We start from the raw sequence: 25663 nt of genomic DNA, 5'->3' as shown, positions 1-25663 counted from the left end.
CCGCCCTGCCTGGGCGGAGGCCGGGACCGGGACCGGGGCTGGGGCCGGGGCCGGGGCGCGGAGCCTCTCAGCGGGCGGGAGGGACGCGGCGCTTGGCAGCGGCAGCCATGCGGGGCGGCGGGCTTCTCCTAGCGGCGCTCCTCGCTCTCCTGGCACCCGGCAGAGGTGAGGAGCGGGCGGCGGGGTCCCCCTCTCCGCCCCGCCGGCGGATCGTGGCTTCCCTTCCCTTCCCTTCCCTTCCCTTCCCTTCCCTTCCCTCCGTGCCCGCCTCGCCCCGCAGCACCCTTCTTTTCGTGCCTCGCCCTCGGGGCGCGGCGCTTTCCCCGTAGCCCGTAGCGGCCGGGAGCGGGGCTGTGGCAGTGGCTGCGGCTCGGCTTCCATTTTAGGAAAGCAGGCAGGCTTACAGTAACTTCGGGGCAACGGCTCCGTGCTGGCCAGAAAGCCTGCCAACCCGTTCATTATTATTGTTATGGCAGAACTGCGGCGTAAAACGCGGTAGCGTGTTTTGTGAGAGCTTCTCGCGGCTGCAGCGTGTATCTGGGGAGTGTGTCTGTGCAATAGGGTGGTTGTATTTGATCAAAAAACAGTCAGCAAGTTCCCAGTACTTCCCCCCCACACCACTTGGGAGCTGATGGCCAGGCTCCTAAAACTGGAAAATGCCGTGCAAACTGTCATTTCCCACTTAGGACTTCTTTCTAAGGAACTTCTTTCTTTACTTTCTTAATAAGGCTTAACACTGTGCCTAGGTGTTTTCTTTCAAGTTCTCTGTAAAAGTACTGTTTCAAAGCTTAACTCTCAGTATCTCTTCACTGTGGGAGAGAAGGAAAAATACCTGTTCCTAACTTTAGCTGGAAGTTGTAGATATGGCAGGATGCCGGATAAACAATTCGGCTTCAAGCCTATATGAATGGAGTTGTACTGCTGTGGTCTTAGCTGTGAGGCTAGCAAATCCAGACTCGTGGAAAAATAGTACCATTTTATAATCACTGACTCTAAAACTTCGAGATGATTCGTGCTGCTGACACTGAGTAGTCTTACTACTTATTTGGAAAATGCACTCCTCTGCAAGCAGTCCCCACAGTCTTGGATGGCAGGATTGCCATGTGAAAGTACTTGGAGTTGCTCAAAAACAGCACTTCTAAACTTACTGCCTAGCAGTTTGGAAGTAAATACAGGCTGTCCGGTTCCTGCTTCAATGGAGGGCAGGTGTGCAAAAGCGGCTTCAGGGGGGTTGCTTAGAATTCAGAAGAAACCGATGCCACATTTTTTAACAGATTGCTTCCAAAACTGAGGTTAATTTATCAGACCACTGGCCAATGCTGGTAATATGAACCAAATAAATAGATTATAATTAGTTTGGACACTTCTTAAAGAAAACACACAAGAATTCAAGAACCATTGAGAATGTCAGTCTGGGGAGGGTGGAGCCGCTTAGGAATTTCAGATCTGTGGTGGTGCAATCTTAGATTAAAGTAAAGGGAGAGCCTGAAACATATCCTTTTGAAAATTTGAATATCTCTGTTGGTAGGCCGTCTGTAGTCTGAACTGACAGAACTACTATAGAAAGCTAAGGATCTTACGCTGTGAGTAAGTAGCTCAGCTGCCGTGCAACTGTTTGGACATGACTAGTTCCCCTGGACTGCTGGCTTTCATAATTCAAGCCTGCAAGTCTATGGCCTTGAGAGTGAGCACTTGTATTGAGTCATATGTTTTAGGCACATGAAAGCTGTTAGAGTTCAAACAATATTCAACGTATGAGTATTTGAGTGCTATTAAACAATGGCGAACTTTGAACTTGCTTAAGGGCTTGAGATTTTAACCGTGCAATTGGTATTGAAGTTTTTTTTTTTTTTTTCATTTGCCAAATACGAGCTCTGCAAGTCAGGCAGAGCTGGAATTTAGATATCGTTGGGGCCAAATCCAGAGGAAGGATGAACATGAGGTTTTTATATCATCACATTATATGTCCAGTCTAATGGCTTGCTACCGCTAAGAAGCGGGATCTGTCCATTTCTCTCCTTCTGTGGTTGGTCTGGTGCCCATCAGAGCCTGTACCGTGATGATTCAGCTCGATGAGTCGACAGATGACTAATGCGCTGCCTTGAGTCTGCTGCAGAGGGTTTGAGGGGTGGCACAGCCAGCGCAAGGGAGGGGCAGGACTGAACATCAGGGTGGAAATTAAACCGGGGGGGGGGCAGAGGGGGACGGAGACTTCCTGCTTGGGTTGGTTGTGAGATTGGCTCAGCCATCTTAAATCTGCAAAACCACCAGGTTAGCCCAGCATCTAACTTCAGGCATCTGGTTTTCAGAAACCAGTGACAAGAAGCATTAGGTAACAGGATATCTGCACAATTTATGTGAAGAGCACAGAACCTCAGAAGGCGAATTAAAAAACAAACAAACAAAAAAAAAAACTTGCATGATGAGCAGCAGAAAACTGCTAGAGCTTGCACACAGACAGAAGGATCAGTTTCCCTTCTGTACTGCTGAAAGATCAAGACATACTAGGTCTTGGACTTGGGAATATATGCCGGAAGTATTCTTCACAAGAATTGAGTAGAGCTTGCTGATTGAAACGCAGTAGCCACCAGAAGAAGTTGTGGTAGTGAACACGAGGAGGTGAGGAAAATACGTGCTCAGAGCTGAGGTATCTGTGTTGTAAGATCAGTAGCCTAAGGTGAATTACAGATGGAGATCCCTTCTTCCTAAGACTGCAGTAGCTATAGGGCTATGAGTAGAGGGAAAGAAATGGGTGTGCTCCTGATCTCTTGCTGAGGCAAGTAAGTCAGTGTTGAGAAGAATGACTGGTTGGTTGGGTGAATGGAGGCTAAACGAGTAATCTTGTGGATAGAGCGCTCATCTGGAGCAGGGAGGTGGTGCGGGGAATGCTGGAGACCGATCTCTGCTTTGTGGTCTCTACAGTTTGCCTTTTAAATCTCATTAAAGGAATAAATAATTTTTCTTCCAATTAAACATTTTTAGTAGCAGTGCTAGTGTGCATAAATGGCAGCATTAATTTGAAAAGTGCAGCACGTACTCTTCCATGTTTGTTTCCTCTAATTTGAGATGGGTAAGAGCTTTTTATGTATTGTTTTTTATATAAAATGGCCTCTGCATTGCTACATCAAAATGATATCACTGCAACAGTCCTTAAGCTTTCTATAGTTACAGTGCTTCAGCTTGGCGAGAGTTAAGTATGACTCAGCCTACTGCTGTCCAGCCAAGACCAATTTCAATATTTTCCTGATGTTACTCTGGTATGCATGATGGGGTTGCTTGCACTTGAGAAAGGATTCAGTTAGCTCTTGCTATTGTGAACCTCACTCTGCACTAAACTTGTATTTCATCAAGTGACAGCTGTGTTAGTGAAATATTGTAATAATAGTAATCTTTATCAGTTAAGATCATCTTGACAGGGGCAAGCCTCTTTCAGTCAAACTTTTTCCCTGCTCTGGCACAGGAACCTACTCTTTGCAGTCTAGTAAAAGTGTTTTGAGAGAATGTTATCAGCAAAATGTCATCAATCTCAACGCAGGGAATTTTTACTTAACTTACTGTCAGTTAACACAAACTGGATCATGGATTCAGGTTTTGAGACAAAGAATGAAACAAGCACTTAGGCTGTCCCCCCTTCCTTAGGCTCAACATAAGCCCAGCACCCCTCTTCCTCACCCTCCTAGTCTCAAATTCCCTGGTTTTTGCTGGTTGCACTCAGTCTGTGCCCATTCACCAGCATCTCCTTGTATCTCCTGCCCTAGTGGGTGCTGCTGTTTAAGAGTATTTGAGCACACCGTGTTCCACAGGCCAGTGGAAGGTGTGACAGGTTGTTTCAGTGCTGACTGGACACGGCCGTGAGCAGCATGGGGCAGGTCGTGGCCACCTCCCACACAGGGCACCCTGCAGCCTTGTGCTGCCCAAACCCTGCCCAGGCCACGCCCAGTACTTACTTGTCTGCGATGGTAGCTCCCTAACATTTTTTTTTTCTTGAGGCATTTTTATACTGTTTTCTTACTTTTAGGTGGAGCTTGAATGACTAGTCATACGTACCTTCCTTATGATTGGTAGAACGTTTTCAAGTTTTTTCTCTAAAGGTATAGGCTCAGAAATTCTGAGTGCATGCTCACGGAGGGGTGGCTCCACCTTGGAGTAGGGTAGCCATTGTGATGGAGGTGTGTTTTGACATTATAGTGAGCAGAGTTCACCCAGAGGACATAATTTTGCTATCAGTTTGGCTCAGGGCTGGCCATGTAATCTCTCAGTTCCATAGTAGCATCAGGTTCCCCATCCCTGCAGTGATAGCACAGAGCCTGGCCGCGGTGTCTTCGCTCCACCCTCCATGCTATTTCTCTTAAAGTCAGCACACCAAGCTCCCCTGGTATTGCCAGTACCTAAGGCTGCAGGTTATGTAGCCAAGGGGATTATCATGCGGCAGATTCCTTGCATATCTGCTGCATCTCACCCTGGAAGTTTCCTAGAATTTTCCAATGCTGAACCTTCTCTTAAGATGTGACAATAGTCATAATAAGTCACCTCCACCAACTATTCCACACCTTCAGAGAAGGCAACAAGAATTGGTCCTGTAACAATGTGCACGTACACTCCCTAAAACCTTCCCCTTCCCAGCCCTTGGTCTCTGAGAACCAAATGGTAGGCCTTAACATCACAGTCTGAGCATGGACCCGTCACAAACTCCAAGCCTTGTCCATACAGTCTGGGTTGGGCTAACATCACAGATGTCTGAATGCTAACTACAGACTTCAGGTCTTGTGCCTGCGAAATGCACAGAATAGTTTATGAAGTAAAATAATCCTGTTTATCATATCCAACAGTATATTTCATTATCCCATTTTCAAAGGCCACCTAGTAGGTCCTCAAGCAATAAGAACCCCTTTCTTCTGGATCTTATCTGCTGCAGGGGAAGAAACATGAATGTCTCTCTCAGTCCTAATGTCCCCAGGGCTGGCTGGTACTGTATCACCCAGAGGAATTTGAGGTATGTAATTTTCTGCAGGGCTGCTATGGCAGGTTCCTGCCTTTATCTTAATTAGCCCTGCAGCTTCCTAGAGGTTCCCTTTCTCTGGAGCACAGTTTTAAGCAAGCCATTGTGCTGGTGTACCTTGCCAGATGCCTGGGGATTATAGGGAATATGATGCACTCGCTCTGCTCCATGACCTTCCTCTCATTCTTGGACTGCTGTGTTTGTGAAATGCCTGCTGATACCTGATGCTAGCCTAGGTCGTGTTCCATGATGCCAGCAAGTGTGTTTATTTCTTCTAGCATGCCGCCTACATTTTCTTTCCAAGCAGAAAAACCTCTAGCAACCCATTGCTAGCTCTGCCACAGTGAGAACACAGTACTAGACGATGTTCCTGGAAGAAAGGGGGCCGATCTGCTTGCCAGGCTTCTCCAGACTTTCCTTCCTCCCAGCACACATACTGGTTCGCCATTCATACTTTCCAAGCGTGTTGTGTTCCACAGATCTCACGCTGCCTCGCTGCCTGCATTATGACTTCCTGAGACAAGCCCAAGCTTTGGTCTCTGCCCCAGCAGTAAGTCCAGTCCCTCTTGGGATGTGCAGCAGTTTTGTGGACCCATCTTTATGCTCCCACCCTGAATCGATGCAGGCAAGTTGGTCTATGGTCTGACTGTTCAGCCTGGTTACTGTGTTTCTCAGATTACTTTTGAGTTGCAGATATGTGTGTATTAGCACCTTGTGTTGAAGTAGATGTTGCTCTTCGTAGTTGTGTTACTTTCCATCCTGCTGCTGCTGAGCTTGGTGGTTGTCCTGGTGAGCCCCGCCCAGAGCACACGTCCAGCCCCCGAGCACCCCACCACAAAATGGGTGCCACAGCCACTGCCACCCCTGCCTGGTGCTCCAGGCTCCTGGACAGGCCTAGGGGCTGGCACTGGCTCATTTCGTAACTTTCACCTTCCAGTCTGGCAGGAGTTTCATGGGTTCTGCACTTCCCACTTGTTAACACATCATTTGCACACCCCTGCCCATATGCAGTGGGCACACCACTTCACCACAAACGCCACCACGCATTCCCAATGCCAAAATCAAGGCTCCCTCTGGAGCCACAGGGTTACTACAGTGTCTCTCACCCTGGGCTGTGCCAGGTCCTGGTGCTGCCCGTGTTCTCCGTCGGTTCCTGTGAAGGGCCAAACAGTCTCAACTCTGGGAACCTTTACTTAATTTAACTTCCTGCTAATTACCACAGGCATCTTATCACGGATTTGGGTACTGAGAAAAATCCCTCAGTGTTGTCCCTGCTCATGGACTGTGAAGCTACGGCACTGAGTCACTTTTTCTGCAGACTTGGGGCCAATACTGCAAAAGCTAGTAGGTGGAAGTTTCCTTGGCATGGTAAGAGCTAGTTCTGTTTGCTTTTCCATTTAAAAACCAACAAACAAACCCTCTTGCTTTCTCAATATTGCACACTAGCTTCTCTGGCTCGCAGACTAGTCTGGGAAGGATTTCCCTGCTTGCTACAGGAAAGCACATTTTTCACCTGTTGAAAATAAAATTGTTGCAGGTATGCTATACACAGACTTCTTTTAAACTGATTTATTCTCTGGCATTTGATGTGACTGGGAAGCCCAGAAGAGTAGGATCTAGAAGATTTTCTTTGAAAAGTACCAAAAAGGTCATAAAACAAATTTTTGTGATAGTCCACGAACTTAGTCCTTGGTGGCATAAGGCATGCTTGTAATACCTTTTCCAGATATGGAACGATTCATTTAAAATCTATAATTAATGCATCCAATTCAGGAATTATTGTAACATATTTTGGGGAAAAGATCATTTTAAGTGTGTTTAAAATGAGAACTAATTTAAATTTAAGTCAGGTTTCAGCACAAAACATCATTGACTATGTAACAAATCCTGTTTGTGTTGTTTTTTTTTTTTTTCATACAGATTTCAGTCATCTGGGAAGGGTACACATGCTATAAACATCTAAGAAATAACGTCTTTAACTGTACTGATAAAAGGAAAGCTATTGACTGATGCTGCTGTTAATTAGCTGCAGATGTTAATTCAGCTCTGCTTTCCCCATAGCTTAAGTCCTGTAAGACTCCTTTGTATTTCTTACCAAATTTTTACAAGAAATAGTATTAATATCTTAGTGTGCGTAAAGTTTCTGCAAGACTGATTTCACTCTGAGCTGAAGAGTTTTCATCCAGGTAAAATCAAACTTTGGGGTAGCAGTTGTTCTTTCATCAGTTAGTGTTATGTATTGAGGTCCAAGTTAACCTTTCTATGAAGTAACTTTTTTTTTTTTTTTAATTAAACATCTATAGATGTCACTGGTGAAAGTTTTATTGGTAAAAATTTACTCAGATTTTAATTACAAAACTGTCTTTGTTTGTGTATATATATATATGTATATATTGCCTAACCACAGAAAATATTGCTTGCATCTTTTGCTTGTGAAGAAATTCAATATTTTGAAGGAAAGAAACAAGTGAAAAATTGGTTAAACTGATATTTTCATGAGAGCAAATTCTGCAAGTCTGGTAATATGCTGGTAGTATCGCTGGCTTACAGATACATGCCACAAAAATCTTATACTCTAAATCTTTTGTATCTGGAAAAAAATAAGTAAGAGTACTGAAACTTGAGTTTTTCCACCATTTGTTTTCTCCCTCTAATGTGGCATAAAATCTGTATCCTGTATGACGAGGGAAGGGGCTAGTGGTGATAGTAGTAGCAGTGTGAGGTGGTGAACTGAAAATCAGTGAGGCAAATGTGCAGGGTAATGTAATTTTTACTAGACCTTGTGGGGTTTCTGGACAGAACAGCTCTGGAGGCACACAAGTCTGTCTTAAGTGTAGAAACAAGAAGTGTCAGGGTAGAGTTTGGAGGAAGGGTTTGGGGAAGCCTATGTAGGAGGATTTTGGATAAGGTTATCCTTTTCGATATTGTTCTTTCAGTCTTCTGTTTCGTCCCTTGCTTCCAGGTGTACGTGTCGGTTTGTATTCTCCCTCTTTCTTGACAGAAATCTCTTCCTGCTGCTGTGTTTCTCAATACATCTCAGAGGCTAAGCATCTTGGGATTGAATCCTGAATTCAGTAGTTATTTCAGCAACTATTCCCTGCCCTTTGCCTCCCCAAAATGCTGCAGAGATGCCTGTTGTATAGCCATAACTAACGTATTTCAGTCAGAGCTCTCCCTACTCGTCTTACCCGACGGCTTTAATCTCTGATTTACAACACCCCTTCCCCTCCGCCTCCTTTTCACAAAAACTTCCAGCTTTCCTTTTTCCTGTTTTGGCCTTTTGTAAAGGCCAGGTCTTTGCTGGGCAAATTAAGCAGAGATGTGGACCTTTTTCCTCAAAAAACTTTAGGCAAGAGCTGTGTTGTGAAACTTGTGGCTGTAGTGAGCTGACAACTTCATTGCACCAGGCCTCTCTGACTCTGTCTCTTCTTCCCCTTCCCTGCCCACTGCTCCTTCTTCTCCTTTCCCTCAGGTGTTGCCGCTGCATCTTTGTCACTGCCTCCCCTGGCAGCCCCATGCTGGCACTGCTCCCATCAGCAAACAGTTCTTACCTGTCCTGAGGACAGCTCTTCCATACACTCCTATCGCTCTCCTGTGGTGTCTACAAAAGACCAAATGTACAGTGCAGATTAAAGTCTAGCATATGTAACAGCTCCCTGCGAGGGCTAACATTAGAATATAAAATCCACTTAGTGCTGGAAGGTGGCGTAGAAACAAGAGTGGAGATGGTGAAATGATTTCCTAGGGTGGACATGGAGGATTTGTGATGAATGTTTTTGTCTAAATATAGCAAAGCAGAAGTGCTTTCACCAGATGTGCTTGAGCTAGAGATGCTAAAGGTTTTATTCTGAACACATTTCACATGTTTTACTGAGGACATGAGCACATCAGACCTACTGTGTCTCAAGAAAGTAGCCTTGGTACAAAAAGGAAGGTTATCTCATTGCTGAAATAACAACAATGAGGGATAGGAAGTAAAAAAATCTTTTTTGACAGGAAACCAGAAGAAAACCTCATTGAAAAAGATCATACGCCACATTACAGGCTTGCTGGTTGCCACTGAGCTGAATTCCATATTTGTTTCCTTATCTACCTGTTTTAGGTAACAAAACCTAGTCACACTGACCTCTGTGTGCATGGTTATCCTTCTGCAGTGTTTTTAGGTAGCAGCTTTGTGGCATAAGACTGTTACTCAAAGAATCAAAATAAGCTTTCCCCTCCAGTGTTCCTCTTCACCCAGGGAAGCAGGCTGGTGTCATATCACGCATCTTGTGGCTGAAGGTAGTCCTGCGTGTTTCCAAACCAAAGCTGGTATGGCACAAAGCAATGCAAATCACAAAACCCTGTCTTACTTAATTGTCATTTATCACAGTTCTATTTCAACACCTTAATAGTAAATATTTACAGGAAGAAAAGTGTCCCCGGTGCTTTTGAAATGCTTTAAGCTTTGACATTTGACCAGACCTGTAGGTTTTGTTTTAAAATGAGTTGCCTGGTGCCAGAAATGATTCAGTCTCAGAGTAGTGGATTAAAATACGAGTTGAGTCATTGCAAACCACAGCACTGGGGCTGTTTCCCTCTCTCTCCATCTTACCCACAGGAAACCCAAATTGTAAAATGCAATGTCTTTCTCTTCTGCCTTTCAGCAAAAACCGTAGTAGCTATTTTTAAAGTATGCATAGTTCTTGAAAAATCTTTTTAGTCATAATTGAGCAAGCCACAATGAAAAATAGTCTATAAAAGCAGAGTCTATTTTTCTGTTCTGTTAATGTTTCTGACTAGATTACACATTTTGTTTGGATTTAGCTACTGGTATACAAACTGTACTGAACTGGTGGGAGTTCTGGTGAGAAAAAGAGAAATAAGCTATGAAAGAAGTTGTCAGCTTGCAAGTGTCAGCAGACCTAAAACACTCCTGCTTACTATGGAGCCATCATTTCAGTGAACTACTGTAAAAATACAAGTGTTCTTGTCTGACTTCTGAGTACACTGCCAGTGTACATTTCAAATTTCATTTTAAAGAATTTTCTAAATGGAAGGCCAAGTTCTGGTTTGGAGATTTGTTCACTGTTAAGTTATAGTATAGATTCTTTTTTCCTTGATCGGAGTGAACATTATTTACCACTCTTTAACCGTTGAGTTTTTGGAATTTTTAGTTAACTGTCTGCCAGATCACAAATCTTGGCTCCTTAATTCTTCCTTCCTGTGCTAAAATTGAACATCATCTTCCATTCAGTGAAGATTTCCCTAACCTGTCTGCAGCTGAGCCTCGCTTCTGTAGTTCTTTTTCCTCTCTGGGACTGTGCTTTCTCCCTTCCTTCCCTGACCCCAGTCCAGGAAGCCACTGGAGGTGCAAAGTGTAAGCAAATAAGGGTGTAGATAAACAAAACACTGGCTGGCTTTGTTCCTAGGTGATTCCTGACTGCTTGGTGGAGGGAAGCCTCCAGTCTATCACCTGACATGCTTTATAGCTGTAAAAAGTGTGCTGCTGAGTACTGAGATGAACAGAGGAAGCACACGACTACTGAAGTCATGGCTCAAGAGATTGCGTGGTTGTCCTGAAGGTACTTTTCCCTTCCTCCGTACGAGACTGCGAAGGGTACTGGAGTACACAGATGCACGTAAAGTTTTGCAAGGAGATATTGGAGTGTTGTTATCTGAATAGTTGCATAGATAAACCTCTGATGAGAAAATAACATTAAGTTACTTGATGTCAATTTTAGCTGCTTTCACAAGAACCAATGATTTTATTAAATTACAGAATACTAAAGAGTTCGCAGCTTGCTTGGCTAAAATAGTTTTCTTAAATTGGAGACTAATCTTTCTGTTTACCTTCATCGTAGTTTTTCAGGTCTGTTTAACTTATTTTTTGGCGATAACTGTGGGCAGAGTTATCTCACCGAGGCGTAATGTTCATCAACATGGAGCATCAGCCTGGTGTGGGTGCCCTTCCCAGCCTTACCATCTCCCACAGTGTCTGTTTTATTTCTATCAGTGTGTGTGTATTGCTCCATGGTTTTCAAAATACAGTTTTGGCGGCCTGTGATAACAGGGGGCACCCTGTTTTGAAGGATGTGCTTCAGAGCAAGAGGCTTCAGAGACTTCGGTCAACTATGGAAAGGTTCCTGCCAAAAGCTGTTGAAGCTATTGCTAGATTTCAGTGCGGAAATCCTCAAGAATTAAGATGACTTTGGAAGAGGAAGAGGCGCTCACATACTGAATACGACCTTTGCAAAGTAAACCTGAGCCTTGTGGTAGGAACGCAACTGGTTATGGAAAGGTAGGCTATGTGATTAGTAGCTGCAAGGCTTGTCGGCTTTGTGAAAGACCTCTCTGTTGAGCAACTTAAGCCTTGAAGCTGTAGGCTGTGAGCAACGTGTACTTCAAGGATTTTGGTTTCTTTGCCTTAGGAAAGAAAACAAAACAAAACACTGGTGACATTGCTTAGCCAGGACAGAATTTCAAAAGTGGCCAAAGGGGAAGTGGTTGCCCAGTACCCACGATGCTTGGTCTTGGTGAGATTTGAGGGCAGGCTTTCCTGAGGCTGCTTCTGAGTTTAGCTTAGGTTTCTGCTTACTGACTTTGTTCAGCGGAGCAGTGCTTTTCAATTCTGATCAGTACAAAGAATTGCAGGGGGACCGAGTGATTTATTTGGCTGGCAGCTGTCTGAGTTCTGCAGAGCAGGAATTTAGTCCAGCAACTAGAAGTGACCCAAGTCACAGAACCGCGGGACGGCTGAGCCTGGAGGGCACCTCTGGAGATGGTGATTAAGATGCTGAATATTTGCTTTTATCTGCACTGGATGGATTCACGGGAGTTCTTAGACCTTTTGTAACTATTCTGTAGTTTTTTTTTTACCTCATCTCTTTTCTGGATAAGCAGCTCATCATTTGGCAGAACTGTGGCCATTGTGTTAATTCTCCAGCTTTGTGGTTTACCCAGTTCTTCTGCACGTTTTCTGCTGATTTAGAGCTATTTGTTCCGTCCTCTTATTCCCACATCAAATCCTCCGTGGAAAACTGTGCTTTAAAGCTGATGTTTAGAGCCCCGTTGTACTTTCATACTTTTGGATGGCTGTCCAAAATTAAACATGATAGTTATTAGTCTTATGCATATTTTTGAAGAGGAAATAAGGATTTTTATTGGTTGCTCTGGAGCCTTAGCTGACTCTATTCCAGGCAGAAACATTAGTGAGTGCTCCAGATGTGCAGAAAGACGACACTCCCTAAATGGAGAAAATTGTTGCTTTTTGGCTGGTTTACAGTTGTTATTTGTGTGGACTGTATTTATGTTAGGTAGGAGAGGGCTTTGTTCTTCTGAACAGAACTTTATGCAAAGCTTTTTTTTGTTTGTTTTCTGTGGCTCTAAATGTCTGTCTGGTAAAAAAAAAAAAAAAAAAAAAAAACGTGAAAAGCAGTGTTGATGGGTGGATACTTACAGGAGGAGCTGGATTTGATGCTGACCATGTGGGATTTAATTTCAGGAGACCGCTGCCTGGCAGTGGGAGTAAACATCCCCTCTGTGTTGCTGTTGCAGAGGGACGTTGCCTGCAAACCTCTGCCCTGGCTGAGAGGAGTGGTGTGGTTGTGAACACGTTCCTCCACGCGCAGCGAGTGGTCTTCATTTTCCAGGTTCTCCATTTCAAGCCGCAGAGGCATTTCTTGCAGTTACATTCGGAGAACAGTGTCACTTTTCTGACAGCTTTTTTTGTGATTCAATTGCATCTCTTCTTTTGCCCACTTAGGACGTGTTGGAAAACAGCTGCCAGAATGGGGGTTGAGCAGTAAGTCTTTTATTGTTAGGTGACTAATGCTGGTGGGGCAAAAACTGAGTTGGACTCAAGCTTAAAAAGCAATTATCAGGGGTTTAAACCTCTGGCTTTCCTCTCATGTGTGAAGTGTTTCATGAGCAAGGTTCAGTCTGGTGGCCTTCCTGTGTTTTCTCTGACTTCTGATATGGTTAGGTGTTGAATATTTCTACTTCTGTTTTAAGTTCCCCGAGGAGAACAAGTACAGGACATGAGAGTGTAAAATCCAGTTTCCACATTGGAAGCTGGAAAAGCTGCGTTTAGCCTGGTTTCCTGAATTTATGCGCTTGTGGCTACCAGCACCCCCGTCCTCCAAGATCCATGTGCAGAGGTTCAAGGCCTCGTGAATACGAACGTTTTTGCAGGTGTCATGAAGAGCAGCAGCTAGGCAGCAGGACAGAGCTGACTTGAGGCCACGGAAGGAGCAGCAGGTAGCATCCAGCGGTGGGGCAGGGACGAGCTAGCTGCTGCCGCCTGGTCGGTGCCAGCCACAGCGTGCAGGGGCGCTAGGGAGACGAGGGAAACCTCCGCCTTCCAGGGCGAGGAGGAGAACACCAGCGCTTTTATGAGAACAAAATTCAAGCAGTCTGCTGCTTATGTAAGAAAGTTTGTGGTGATTCATCCCAAGTCCCTTGTCTGGGTGTGTTGCCACACATTTTACTCAGGGAGGAACTTCCCTAGCTCAAGGCTCCTGTCAGCTTCTGCAGTGCTACATAAATTTGACTAAAACTGCAGCAGTAAATATCTGAGAGCACTAGTGGGTCTTTGCAGGACTCCTATTTGCGTAGCTGTTTGGCTCTCTTGAATACCTTCTAGCTCATCAGCTTTTCAAAAGCTTGTGGTTGCTCTGAAGTACCTTATCTCATGTAAAGGCAAAGTATTTCACCTTCTCTTTTATCTGCTTTTTCCCTTCATCTGACACAAAACCCGCCAGTTGACAACCTGTCTAAGGAGCTGACTTTTCTCATGATATTCTGGTATTTGAACTGTGGACATGGAAGGAAAATGGCGTGGACACTCCTGAGATGTTCTTGAATCGTATCGTGCCCCTAGGAGCTAGAAATACCTGCTGTATTGTGCTAATCAGCTTTATTTGCAATTACCCTTGTTTAGACTAAACAAAATGCACATAAGCTCAGTTACTGTGGGTGCGTCTTAAACCTCTAAAGAGTGCAGCATATTCTTGCTGATTTCTTCCTCTTGGTTCAGGCTGCAACCTTTAATCTAGTTCTGTATCTTTATCTGCATTGTCTCATTGTTTCTTCCCTGCAGCCAGCCGAATCCCCGGTTCTGGGCCTCCTTCAGTTCAGGTTACTTGAACTGTTCCTCTGGTTAGCCCCACCAATACTAAACGCTGAGTGAGTACAGTCATAAAAGCAAGTGATTTAAAGACATATGAAGGATTGTTATGAACAATGGAGAAACGAACTTCTTCTCTGCTCCAGGTGAAACTTCTGCTGCACCAAAATGTAACACGGAGTGTGTGTGTTTGTTTGTCCCTCTGCTACTCCTTTGAAAAAGAAATTCTGCTCTTGAAATGCACTCACCAATGTAACATTCATTAATTTGGAGATATATCTTTAACCTTGAGACAGACAGTGTTACCAGATGGTGGTGGTGGTCCGTTCTCTGATTGCTGCTGTGGTAGAGTGTTTTTAGGAGAGCAGATCTTGAAGAGATGTGTTTGCATGCCTTCTTAGAGTTAGACTAGCTGATACCTGAACAGGTTCTGTCTTGGGCCTTCCTCCTTGAAGGAAGGACTGTAGCTGGAAAACTGCAGGTATTTGAGAAAAAAACATCCAGAATTCAGGTTTTAGGAACAACTATATAAATACTTCTTAAAATTTTCTTTCTTCAGAGTGTTTTGACTGTGTTTTTGTTTTTTGTGTTAATATGAAGGTTTCTTCCTGTAGTCTAAGTTAAGGGGTGACTCCTGAGCTAACTGAGATTTGGGTCAAGTAGTTTGGGTCTGGTCATTTTACTGAGGCTTTAAGGTTGTGTTGCAAGATAATGTAGGTTTCAGATAAATGACTTGCAAATATTTTGCATTCTATGAAATGATTTTCCATGAACTAAGTATCAAAAAGATCTTATAGTCTCGATCTGGAGTGAAGAAAACCAAGTAAAATAACTTTTTTTTTTTTTTTTAAACTCATGATCTTTACCTAATGACTTTATCTAGGGGGTTCTAAATTCATGTAGTTGATCCACTGCCATAAAGCCATGAATTGCCTCTGTCTGTTTCCCTGAAAGGATGGGGCACAGCCCAGGCAGTCCTACCTCCCCACCTGATTGTGAGCAGGGTGATAATCCATTTGGATGTCGTAGTATGGGAATCGCTGCTTAGACTTCAGTTTTCAGTTTTTGCTGTAGCAGTTCAGTTGCCTGAATTGAAGACCACCTTGAAGGGTGTTCCTGGAAGTTGTCGTTCCATGTTTCCATATTTAAAAAAATAAATTAAAAAAAAGTATCTTAGATTCATTTCTTCTGTGAAAACAGCATTAAAAGTGCAGTTATTTGAGAAGGAAAAGAAATTTCAATTTTGACCTCAGTTGAGATGAATGATGCCACCAGATATATGGGCATCCCTCAGTCCTGGTACTAGACTCGTGATTTGTCATTGTCTTAGAAGGAGCATTTTGCTTGTGATTTATTTTTATTTTTATTTTTATTCCCCTCTTCAGACTTTGCAGTAGCCAGTTATGATTCCCTTTCTGTAGCTGTCTTCTTAGTTACAGGAAAAGCCATGCACATCAGTGAGTGCTTTATGTGTATATATTCTGAATTAAGTTAGCTGTGGCTGGAATTAAGTTTTGCTCTGGCTGGCTTGATACTCAATAGGTAAAAATACTCTTCCAGCTTCTTTGCATCTCGAGCAGAAAATTTGGATGTCTTGCTTCACCATCTGCCATAGACCTTCATGCCTTTTCCTTTTGCTGTGCCTCAGTGAGAGTATGAATGATGAACTGTCTGAAATACCTCAAGCATTTGTTTTAGTGTCCGTTTATCATACGAGCCTCTGCTGCCAAGATCACATTACTATATACATGCTGGGAAACCACTTTGTATCACGAACGTCCTGAGTAAGTGTGTTGCAGTTGGCTGGGTAAGCAGCAGTAGCTCTAGCAATTGACCTAATATAGCAAAAGAAAATGTTATTTTCCTAACGGCTGAAAATGAAACTTAATCTAGCTGGAGCAGAAAGCCCACAGTGGTGACAGCTGTCTTTTAGGAAGCTGAAAAGACTGCTCAAGGTTACCTATGCTAATAACTTAATCATCTTCACTACTGTTGACCTTTGTTAGGGGAAAAGGTAAGTCTTCTAAAACCATGAAAATCTATTTTTAATGCCAAAGTATTAAATCCTTACCTAATCATTTCACTTTCATACCAGCCTTTGTTCTCCAATGCTCTTCTTCACAGTTGGATATTGTAAATTCCTGTGAATTGGAGCTGTAGCCCTGCTCATGTTGTGGTTTGGGGAAAGAAGGCTGGGAATAAATATGCAGTGAATGGCACTAAAAAAGCATGCAATAGCAGTGGCAAGAAAAAAAATGGATAAGTGCATTATATTAACTGTAGGAGTAGGTTTTGGTGCTCTGGACCCTTTCTATAGCAACAATTTCTAGCACTGTTCCTTTTTTTGTGTGTGGGTGGTGGCCTGGAGAAATAGAGAAGGATATCTGTCTTCAGCTCTGATTCAAAAACATCCTCCTCGTCTGACGCAGGAAACAGAAAACATACCTCAAGATAGATCAAAGGCATGTTTACAACCATAGTAAGTGTTGATTTTGAGTAAGAAAAAATTGTTAATACTGTGATTTTGTTTTCGTATGTTTATAGGCAACGATGGTGACTTCAGGTTAGAAGATGCATTTGGCAAGTATTACACTCTTGCAAATTTTTTGAGGTGGAGGGGAGGGCAGGAAAACAGTGGCTGTCCTTTTGATGGTTTCTGAATATCATTGCATGACTGAGCATGACAACTTCCCAACGTACAGTTTGTTTAAACCTCAGTAGAACAATTCAGCTACAGTTGGGTCAAAATGGTGACCACGTAGAATTGAAATTTATTTTTGTGAACACTCAGATTCATCTTGAGAGGAAAACCTCTTACTGTATAGGTTTGATCTTGTGCTTTCCACTGTATAGACATGGGCTTAAATTTGTCCTATATGTATCTTCCTAACAGTGTAGGAAATTGTTTTTCAACATTTTTTTCCCACCCCTCTAACTGTCCTTGACAGGACCTTCAGAGAAACCTCTTCCGACTCAGAAGGCACCATCAGACAATGGTGAGATGTAATTGCCCTCTAATACCTTTTACTGTGAAGTCAAGTGTAACTGTATGTACTAATTTGAGACTGAATTTTTCAGTTTAGTGGCCAACAAAGTTGTGATATTTCTGTAAAGGAAAGTAATTCCCATATAGCAAAAAGATTTCTACATTTTAGAGTCTTCTGCTAGTGCTTTTACAAAGATAAGTAGTTCGATATTATAAGCTTAAAGGCCTTTTGAAAATTCCTTTCACTGGCTTTCATCTGCATGTTTCAAGCTTGCTCACCTTGAGCTAGCCCTTGGGATATCCCATGTAGTTTGGCAGATAATAGACTCAACTCTGTGATGCTCTTCTGTGGGCCACTGTTGAATGAGCTTGCCATTATATTCTTGTTGAAAACATTGTGATGTGCATTTTGTTTAAAAATAGTCTAAAACTAGTTCAGTTTTCACATTCAGCTTAAAATGTCCCTTATTTGTTTGTAGATGGGTTTAGCTTGGAAGATGCTCTTCAGCCTGGTAAGTATCATGTTCTCCTGGGTACTGCTCAGTGTTATTTAATGTAATGTCTATCCATCTTGTATTACCTAAATGTAATAATGGCATTGAGTTGGCTAAAGTAATAGACTGCAGATGAAAATAATTGCAGTCCAGTTGTGTTTATTTCATTTTACCGGTCTGGATCACAAAGCTGTATATATTTCACACATTTCTTTAACAAGTCCTACTTGTTTCATTGCTGTGTCTTCACTAGATGGCACTAAGTCCATAAATAATTACTTATGGAAGTAGCATTTAAATCTGAATTAATTCATTTTAACTCTGTTTGTCTATAGGTGAACCCAAGCCAGGCCCGCCTGCAAAGCCCAGAGACTCTGGTAAGACTTCTAGCACAAATGCCTGAATTGTGACATATTTTTACTATCCCAGTTAAACTTCTAATAATTACCCTTCTTTTAATTGCTTTCAGTGTATGTCAGGTGTTGGTTTGGATGAACACTGAGAAGTGAGGAAAAATTGGCTTGCAAATAAGCTTTGCAGCTGTCTTGACATTTTATAAGAAAACCTGTTGAGTCACTTTTCTTTCATGCAGCTGGTTAAAAAAAAAAAAAGGAAAGAAAGAAAAAAAAAAAAGGTCTAGTTAAACAGATAATGCCCGGTAGCTCTTTGGGTACCATCACTAGATCTGTTGCAGTGTGGTACCTAACACAAGATTACAGTCCTAGGACAGTAGCACTTTCTGCTGCTCTGTTTGATTTAGCCCTTCAAAGTTTTCTCTCTGCTAAAGCAGCCTGTTTCCAAACCCTGACATTTGAAAACAGATGGCTAGTTGAGAAACAACTAGATGAGCGAATCAGACGGTAAGGTAAGTGAAGAGAGAGGATCTTTTATTGAATTGGAAGCTGAAGTTGGCGTCTTAGAATTGTGCTCAAGAGGTGCCAGCCTTTTTGCATTGAATATGCAGAGAGCCTAAGGATACCTTGTCTGACTTGTGCTAGAGCTAGGAGGAGGCAAGGCCATGCAACATCGAGTAGAAGTACTATACAGAAGAAACCGGCCTCTAGGTGGATTCAGCTGTTGGTTAAAACACAGTTTTAGAAAACTACTGCTGGTGTGTTAATTTAATGTACGTAACAAAGACTGTGACCAAACAGCACGGAAGTATTTATTAAGATCTTTTATTCTCCTGTTCTGTTGCAAGCAAAGTGAAGTGTCATTGTGGGGACCATATTTATAGTTATATAATGTGCATCTTTTCATGTTTTTGTTTGTTTGCTATTTTGTTGTTGTTTTAAGTGAGATACCAATCTAGTAGTTCTAAAAGTGACAATAGCCAAGTAATGTGTACTTAGTAGAAAAAATTTTAAAAGCTCAGCATTTGAAATCAGACTTGCAAACCAAAATGCTACATAAGACTTATTGAATTGTACTGTATATGTTCAGGTGTAATAAGTGTCTGACATACAGGCTAATGTAGCAGAAACACTGTTAATTGCATTAACTTAAAGTACAGTCTTTAACGTAAAATAACCAAACAAATAACAGCATTAGCTTATGAAAGGAAAAAAAAAAGTTACATGGGGATGACTGACATCATTTATGAGTCAGATAGTCCCACTGCTTTTGGTTTCTTCACGCTAGTAAGTTCGGTCACTTTATTCCAACTTTATGTATGTGACCCCAGCCAGCTCTGCCTGCAAATCCTAGAAACACTGTCAAAACTGTCCTAAGAGGAATTTCTGAACAGTAGAAAATCATTTGTTAATCTTTCCTCGTCCCTTTCAAAGTTACTATATTATAGTCTGGTTTTGATCTTTCAATGTTTTTTTTTTTTTTTTTTCTAAATATCTCGTTTGTGTGTAGATAACCCGAAGCCAGGTTCACCTGCAAAGCCTAGAGACTCTGGTAAGACTTCTGGCACAAATGCCTGAATCATGAAATGTTTTTACTCTCCCAGTTAAACTTCTACTAATTACTCTTTTTTAATTGTTTTCAATTTATGTCAGGTGTTGGTTTGGATGAAAACTTAGAAGTGAGGAAAAATTGGCTTGCAAATAAGCTTTGCAGCTGTCTCGACATTCCGTAACAAATGTGTTGAGTCACTTTTCTTTTACTTAAAAGTGGGAAGGAGGAAGGAAGGTGGGGACAGAGTGTACGTGTTTGGGGCATTGTTGTTGTTAGGTGCCTGTAGTGGAGCATCTATGTTATTAGATTGACTCCTTTCATCTTTACAAACTGAATCCGTGCTAGTCTTGCTAAAACAAGTAGGAATAACTACATGTGATCTGTATTCTTAAAGTATCTAAAATAAAGGTAAAGCAAAGTGTTGCTTTTTTAGTTATTTTTAAAGGCCCTAAGTTAAGAAATAGGTTTCTTAATTCATTTCTTAATACATATTTCTTAATTCCTACATTCAGTTAAGAAATAAATTTCTTGACTAAGAATACAGAAATACAATTCTTTCATGTTTGAAAGGTATGTTTAAAACACATGCCCTTTCCTGCCTATTGTGCTTTAGAGGTTTTCTCTGTCTTTGCCTAGCTCCAAACAAAACACCTTCATGGGCCTCAACTACGCTGATACTGTTACCCAGGAATGTGGCGATATTCCTCACCTGGAACGCAAACCCTGGTTCTTGCTCCTTCCCCTGCCTGATTTACAGCAGATACTTGAATGCAGGTTTTACACACCTCAGTACAGTGCTTTTGCCAGCTAATAAAACATCCTCTGGTCTGATGGTTTTAGCTTTGTGGTTTGAAACATCTTTGCTTTCCATAAGCTAAAGATTCATTTGACCGCAGAGGGAAGGAGGAGATCTCCAGGCTCCATGAGTTGAGGTCCAGTGAAAGTGGAAATGGACTAGTTCAGTGTCCTGCAATAAATCAGAGAAGGGAATTAAATTTGAATCTTCCCATTCTCAGGCAAATACTGCAGCCACCAGACTGTAACATGGTGAACTCTTTCCTCTAGCTACTGTATTGTACAGGTTCAAAGGATGGGTTGTGACTTAGAAACCTAACCCTAGAAATGCATTCACACCTACAGCCTTAAACAGAAATGTTCCTTTCCTGTTCACACCCTTTCCCTGCTTTATCAGGATGGTGAGGCTTGGGCCATTCTACTTAAGTAGCCTACAGAGATTCTTCCTTGTTTAGCAAGTAATATTTGTGTGGTAATACCTGCTCTTGGACACTGGCCTCTCTCTTTCGTTCAGGAAGTCTGGAGGCAGCAGTGGTGTTTCAAAACTAAACTGTGTAGTGCTGAGCTGAAACGTCTCTAGATTGGGAGGGCTTTTGCAAGGTGAACATGTAACCGTGACGTTGAGCCCAGAACTTCTATGGACTCAGTGGAATGAACTAGAGAAAACTTACATGTCATCGTGTGCCTTGAGGTGTCTTTCCACCGAACCTAGAACACATAAGATAATATTGTTTTTACTTTTTATAGGCAGCTTTGATGATTCAGATCTATACAATGGTGATTTACCAAGAGCAGGAGGTGGTGGCGGTGGTGGCAGTGGTAAGATAGTAGTTTGTGTTTTTTATTGACCCCATGGTTACATGAGCTTTTGATGAAAGCTTATTTACAAGCTGGTGAACATGCTCTAATTTCTAACACCTTTGGTTCTGGTATCAGAACTATAGCAGCTTACCTTCCAGTTCAAAGGCAGTGTGTTCTGTCCCTGCCAAAAAATACCGAGATAATTAAGAGGCAAAACTGATCTAGGAACCTTCAGTGGTTTTTACTGTAACGTTAAGAAAGCTAAGTTTTAAAACTGAGATGAAGAGGTGTCATTTGTTTCAAAATTCACCACGAATATAGTTCTTAAAGGCATCTGGGTGATTTTTTCAGATCTTATGTAAAATACTCTTAAGGATTTTTTTAGTTGCTATGGTTAAGAAGCCCAGGGGTGGGCTAGAAGATGGTCCACCTTGTTTTTCTCAAAGATTTCACCTGCCCAACAGGATGGTGAATCCTTAGACTTTCAAGTGATGCAGGGTATATTTACACAGAGTGACACATAACCGTTTAATACCTTGTCAACCTTGATCTAAATAAGCTGCCATGTCTAAATGTTATGGCGCATCTCAGTACAGGGACGGTCATTGGGACCAACCTGCACTATTGGTCATCATGCCCTGTGTGCATGACTGCAATTTCACTACTTCTAAGACAGAGTTAACACCACTGGTGGTGGGCAAGTTGATTAAACTTCACAGATGGGCTGCCCTCATTTTGTAGTAGTGCTGAGTGCCCAAGGTTGAAGTTGCTATTACCATGACCCTGTGCTTTGAAAACAGAAAGTTTGAATGCCAGAGAGCTTAATATTGTATGGATAAAATAATTTTTTCATCATCAAATGGCTTGTCATTTTGTATGATGAATTGACAAAAAACGTGATGTAACTGTTCTTTAGACATATAAAAACTAAACCTTTTATTCATTCTTGTAGGACAAAAGGACTCAGGTCCAAATAAGGTTGAAGACAGTGAGGGTAAGTGCATGAATTTCTGTGTATGGTGTCTGCATATCTTAAGCGTGTTTTCTGGCCTTTTCTTTGTTGCTAATATTCTGCTAGAGTACTCACTGCTGGCTGTGGGTTTCAGCTTCAAAACTACATGGAATCTAGAATTCACATTCAAGCTCTGCTTTTATAAATCTATGAAATCTCTGTTGGAAATGATTCGAAGTTTTAAAGTCTCAGAGATGCTGGTGCAGTGACTGCATGCATATAACTTACATTTGGCGATGAAAAGGGTAATTTTTTTAATTTTTATTTTTTAAATAGTGGAACTTGCAACAACCATGCTGAAGGTGCTTAATAATAGGCACTACTAAAAAATTAACAGCTATAAAATTAAAGGAATTACTTTTCATTATTCACAAAGAGAAAAAGTTGATTACTACACTTTCCTGCAATTTCGTGTTTATTGGTTTTTAAAGTGTTCATGGAATTTACTTTGAGCCAATACAAGTTTGACATCACTTTCAATTCTAAAAGAATGTCTGCAAAACTTTTTTTCAGCTTCTCAGGGAGCAATAGCTGGAATTGTAAGCGCTGTCGTTGCTACTGTAATTGGAGCAGTGTCTAGTTTCATTGCTTATCAAAAGAAGAAACTCTGTTTCAAACAAAGCGGTAAGTTTTCTAAATTACTTTGTTTTTTTATAGACCCTTTTATAGAGGTTTTTTTTTTCTGTTTTGTATTTTATATGGGAGCTAGAAATTGATTTTTTGCATCACGTAGTTTTAATAGCGTGGTGAATTTGTGTTCACAGGGAGTAACCTCTCTTTCTAGTCATCTAAGACAGGGAGTCTGAAGAATGCCTTGCCCAAAACGTAGAATTTCAGAAGCAGACCGCCTTAAGACTGTGTGTTCCTTAAAATAAAACCACCTCTTGCTAAAGAATGAGCAGGAGAGATTGCAAGAAAACATTTCTTTAAGGAAAATTGTGTGGAGATTGGGGATTACAGATTATTTTCATGCTGGAAAGTACCTTGTCATTTCTAACTTGTAAATCTTGCCTTTGTGTCTTCACAAGATGCTTACCTATACATTAGGTTTTTGACAACCTCCTGGATATTCATCACCTTTTTTTCTGCAGTGGTCTGTTCATCGCAGTCTACTTCCTTTTCACCTAAAAAGATAGAACTTAGACAGTACTGTAGGTAATAGGTGGGGCAGAAGCTTTGTTTTTGTCTTTTCTAGTCTTTTGGAATGGTTGGTGAAAGGAGAGGACAGAACGGCAACCCAAACAAGCACTGATGTTTTCAAATTTGGGAGGTTTGGAAACTGAGCAACATAGAATCATAGAAACATCTATGATACATGTTAAAATTAATAGGATCTTAACTAGTATCAGTAGCCCGTTTTCTTCAGTGCTATTTCCTCCCTCAAATTGTCTCTATTCAACAGTAACTTTGAAGAGAAGAGAATTTCAGTGCTAAGCATCTGTTTGTTTCCCAGCAGATGAAGAGAATGTGAATATGGATAGCCATAGGGGAGCGCAATCTGAGCCACCTGGTAAGAGAAGAATCTAGATGGAAGACCAAATTTTTGGTGGGGATCCTATTAAATACACTTTGTTGACATTTAACATTATGAAGAAAATTACTTGTGCTGTTTTTTATGTTATTTTTTTCCCTGTTGTTGTTTTCAAAACAAATGTTTGCAACTACCAGTACAACTAACTTAGCACTAGGTCAAGATTTCAATTCTGATTATATGGCCATTCTTCTCTAGTTCTTTTATTTTTTGAAAAGATGATTGCTTTTTTTTTTTTTCCCCCTTGAGGAGTCTCTGAAATACAGGAGCTTAGAGAAAGTTAAGAAGAATTGACTTTTCCCTCTAAAAGTATTATTAAAGACAATTATGAGAACACATGACTGCTCCTTTAGTGTTTTACGTAACTGCAATTAGCTGACAAGTATTTCATTAGCATATGTTGCATCTGATTGGGATCTGTTACCTTGTTTTATATTAAACTCATAGAGAACTCCGCAAGAATGCACATTAGGAAAGCTTAATAGTGTTTGGGCAGAGAGAAAACTACACTGAAGGCAAGGAGGACTGAACTTAGACGCATGTTGTTTTAACTAAAACATTCTGCTTCGAACAGAAAATTATTGTATAAAAGAATTATCAAATAACAAATCTGTGTGTAACAAGCTGTGACAGCTGAGGAAAGATCTCTCTGAAGCCAACAAAAAGCCTAACAACCTCACCCATCCTGATATGGTTGGCTATTGTCCTGAGCTGATGGAACAGATGATTAAATCTATGAAAACCATAGATTTGAAGGAAGCAGTGTAGATGAAAACTCAGCTTTCTAGCCCTTGTGACTGGTCAGCAAAGGAACAGGCAATACAACCTCATGCTGAAGTTTGATGAGTATCTTTCAAATACTGGGCGCTGAAAACTCAAAGTAGTATAAATTTGCAATATATTATCCTGTGGGCTTAATTTAGGCCCAGCAGAACCAGTTATCTTCTTATACCTTTTTTTTTTTTTTTCAGGTAGTCATTTATATGGGTTTACTGACTCATGATCCCCTTTATGAACATTTTTTTCTTAAAGCTGTTAAATATATTAAACTGTCAAGGAAAAAGCATTAGCTGGTGGCTGGCCATTGAAGTCAGGACAGGAGATAAGCAGATATCCTCAGTTCAGCCATGTGCTAGTAAGACAAGTAATACTGTTCAAAGACCAAAGGCAGTTAACATAGGGCTTAGAATCAAGATAATGCTGAAACTTTGAGCGAGTTTCATCAGAACACCAAATCAGATGATGCATACTTTAACAGATGAAGTCAAGCCTGGGATGTTACCATAAATGATTACTGCTGCCTACATTTTTATGTCAACCTGTTACATCCTAGATTTCATATTTGTATTATATTTTGTAGGCAAACATGAGCATGTTTTGAGCCAAGGAACTAACCAATCGTGGGTCAGCATGGTGTGGCTGCTGATCTAAGTTTAGGGAGTCAGCAGCCATTATCTTTGCTTTTGGTAATGTAGTGTTGATGTAGCTACCTGGATTCTGATTTGAAGTAGTCTTGCATTAAGCCAGGCCAAATGGCAAAGGAGAACAAGTTTGTGTTTTTAAAATTTTATGTGGACTTATCTTGGACTTCCTGAAAATGTAGATAGCCTTCGCTAAGTCTGTTTCCATTAGATACGCAGACAGTACTACATCTCATTTTTACATCTGTAAAACTGCAAATGTGAAACTTCATGTTGGATTATACAAACTGTAAGTGTAGGTAGTAGCTACACAGATCTAGTAGGATGTGGTTACTTGAGTGAGAAATATGGGATGCAGTATCCCTTGTTATGCAGGGTACTGGCTTTACAGAGTCAAGCCTCTGCTTCCCTGAATTTATCTCACAGTTTCAAATGCCTACTGAAAATGTCTGTTGACCAAATATACTGTTACATAATATTATGCATCTTACATTGTATACTAATTTAATGTACTAATCTTGAGTTGTTTCTGTCTTTGCAGTTCAGCGCACACTTCTGGAGAACTAAGAGAAATCATGATGAAGACCAGACCATTGAAACTGGATAGGGAGCC

At 41.4% G+C, this 25663-nt stretch overlaps 1 protein-coding gene across 8 annotated transcripts; it reads left to right on the top strand.

Moving 5' to 3' along the window:
- Positions 1–7: 7 nt before the first annotated feature.
- On the top strand, positions 8–25663 carry CD99 (CD99 molecule (Xg blood group)). Of its 8 annotated transcripts, none has more exons than XM_040534500.1 (11): positions 10–165; positions 16650–16685; positions 17054–17101; positions 17571–17603; positions 17921–17962; positions 19449–19490; positions 21033–21104; positions 22039–22080; positions 22612–22722; positions 23555–23608; positions 25592–25663. In XM_040534500.1, the coding sequence occupies exons 1-11, from the start codon at positions 108–110 to the stop codon at positions 25615–25617; spliced, it is 564 nt and encodes a 187-aa protein (XP_040390434.1). In that variant the 5' UTR covers positions 10–107; the 3' UTR covers positions 25618–25663. The 8 variants fall into 8 exon arrangements, with proteins under 8 accessions (XP_040390449.1, XP_040390434.1, XP_040390440.1 ...); XM_040534506.1 differs by having other exon boundaries at positions 23555–23644; XM_040534496.1 differs by having other exon boundaries at positions 23552–23608.

The sequence above is a fragment of the Cygnus olor genome, chromosome 1 (assembly GCF_009769625.2).
Source record: "Cygnus olor isolate bCygOlo1 chromosome 1, bCygOlo1.pri.v2, whole genome shotgun sequence".
In the NCBI taxonomy this organism is placed as follows: Eukaryota; Metazoa; Chordata; class Aves; order Anseriformes; family Anatidae; genus Cygnus; species Cygnus olor.
The sequence above is the reverse complement of the archived record's forward strand: the minus strand, read 5'-3'. Positions and strand labels throughout refer to the sequence as shown.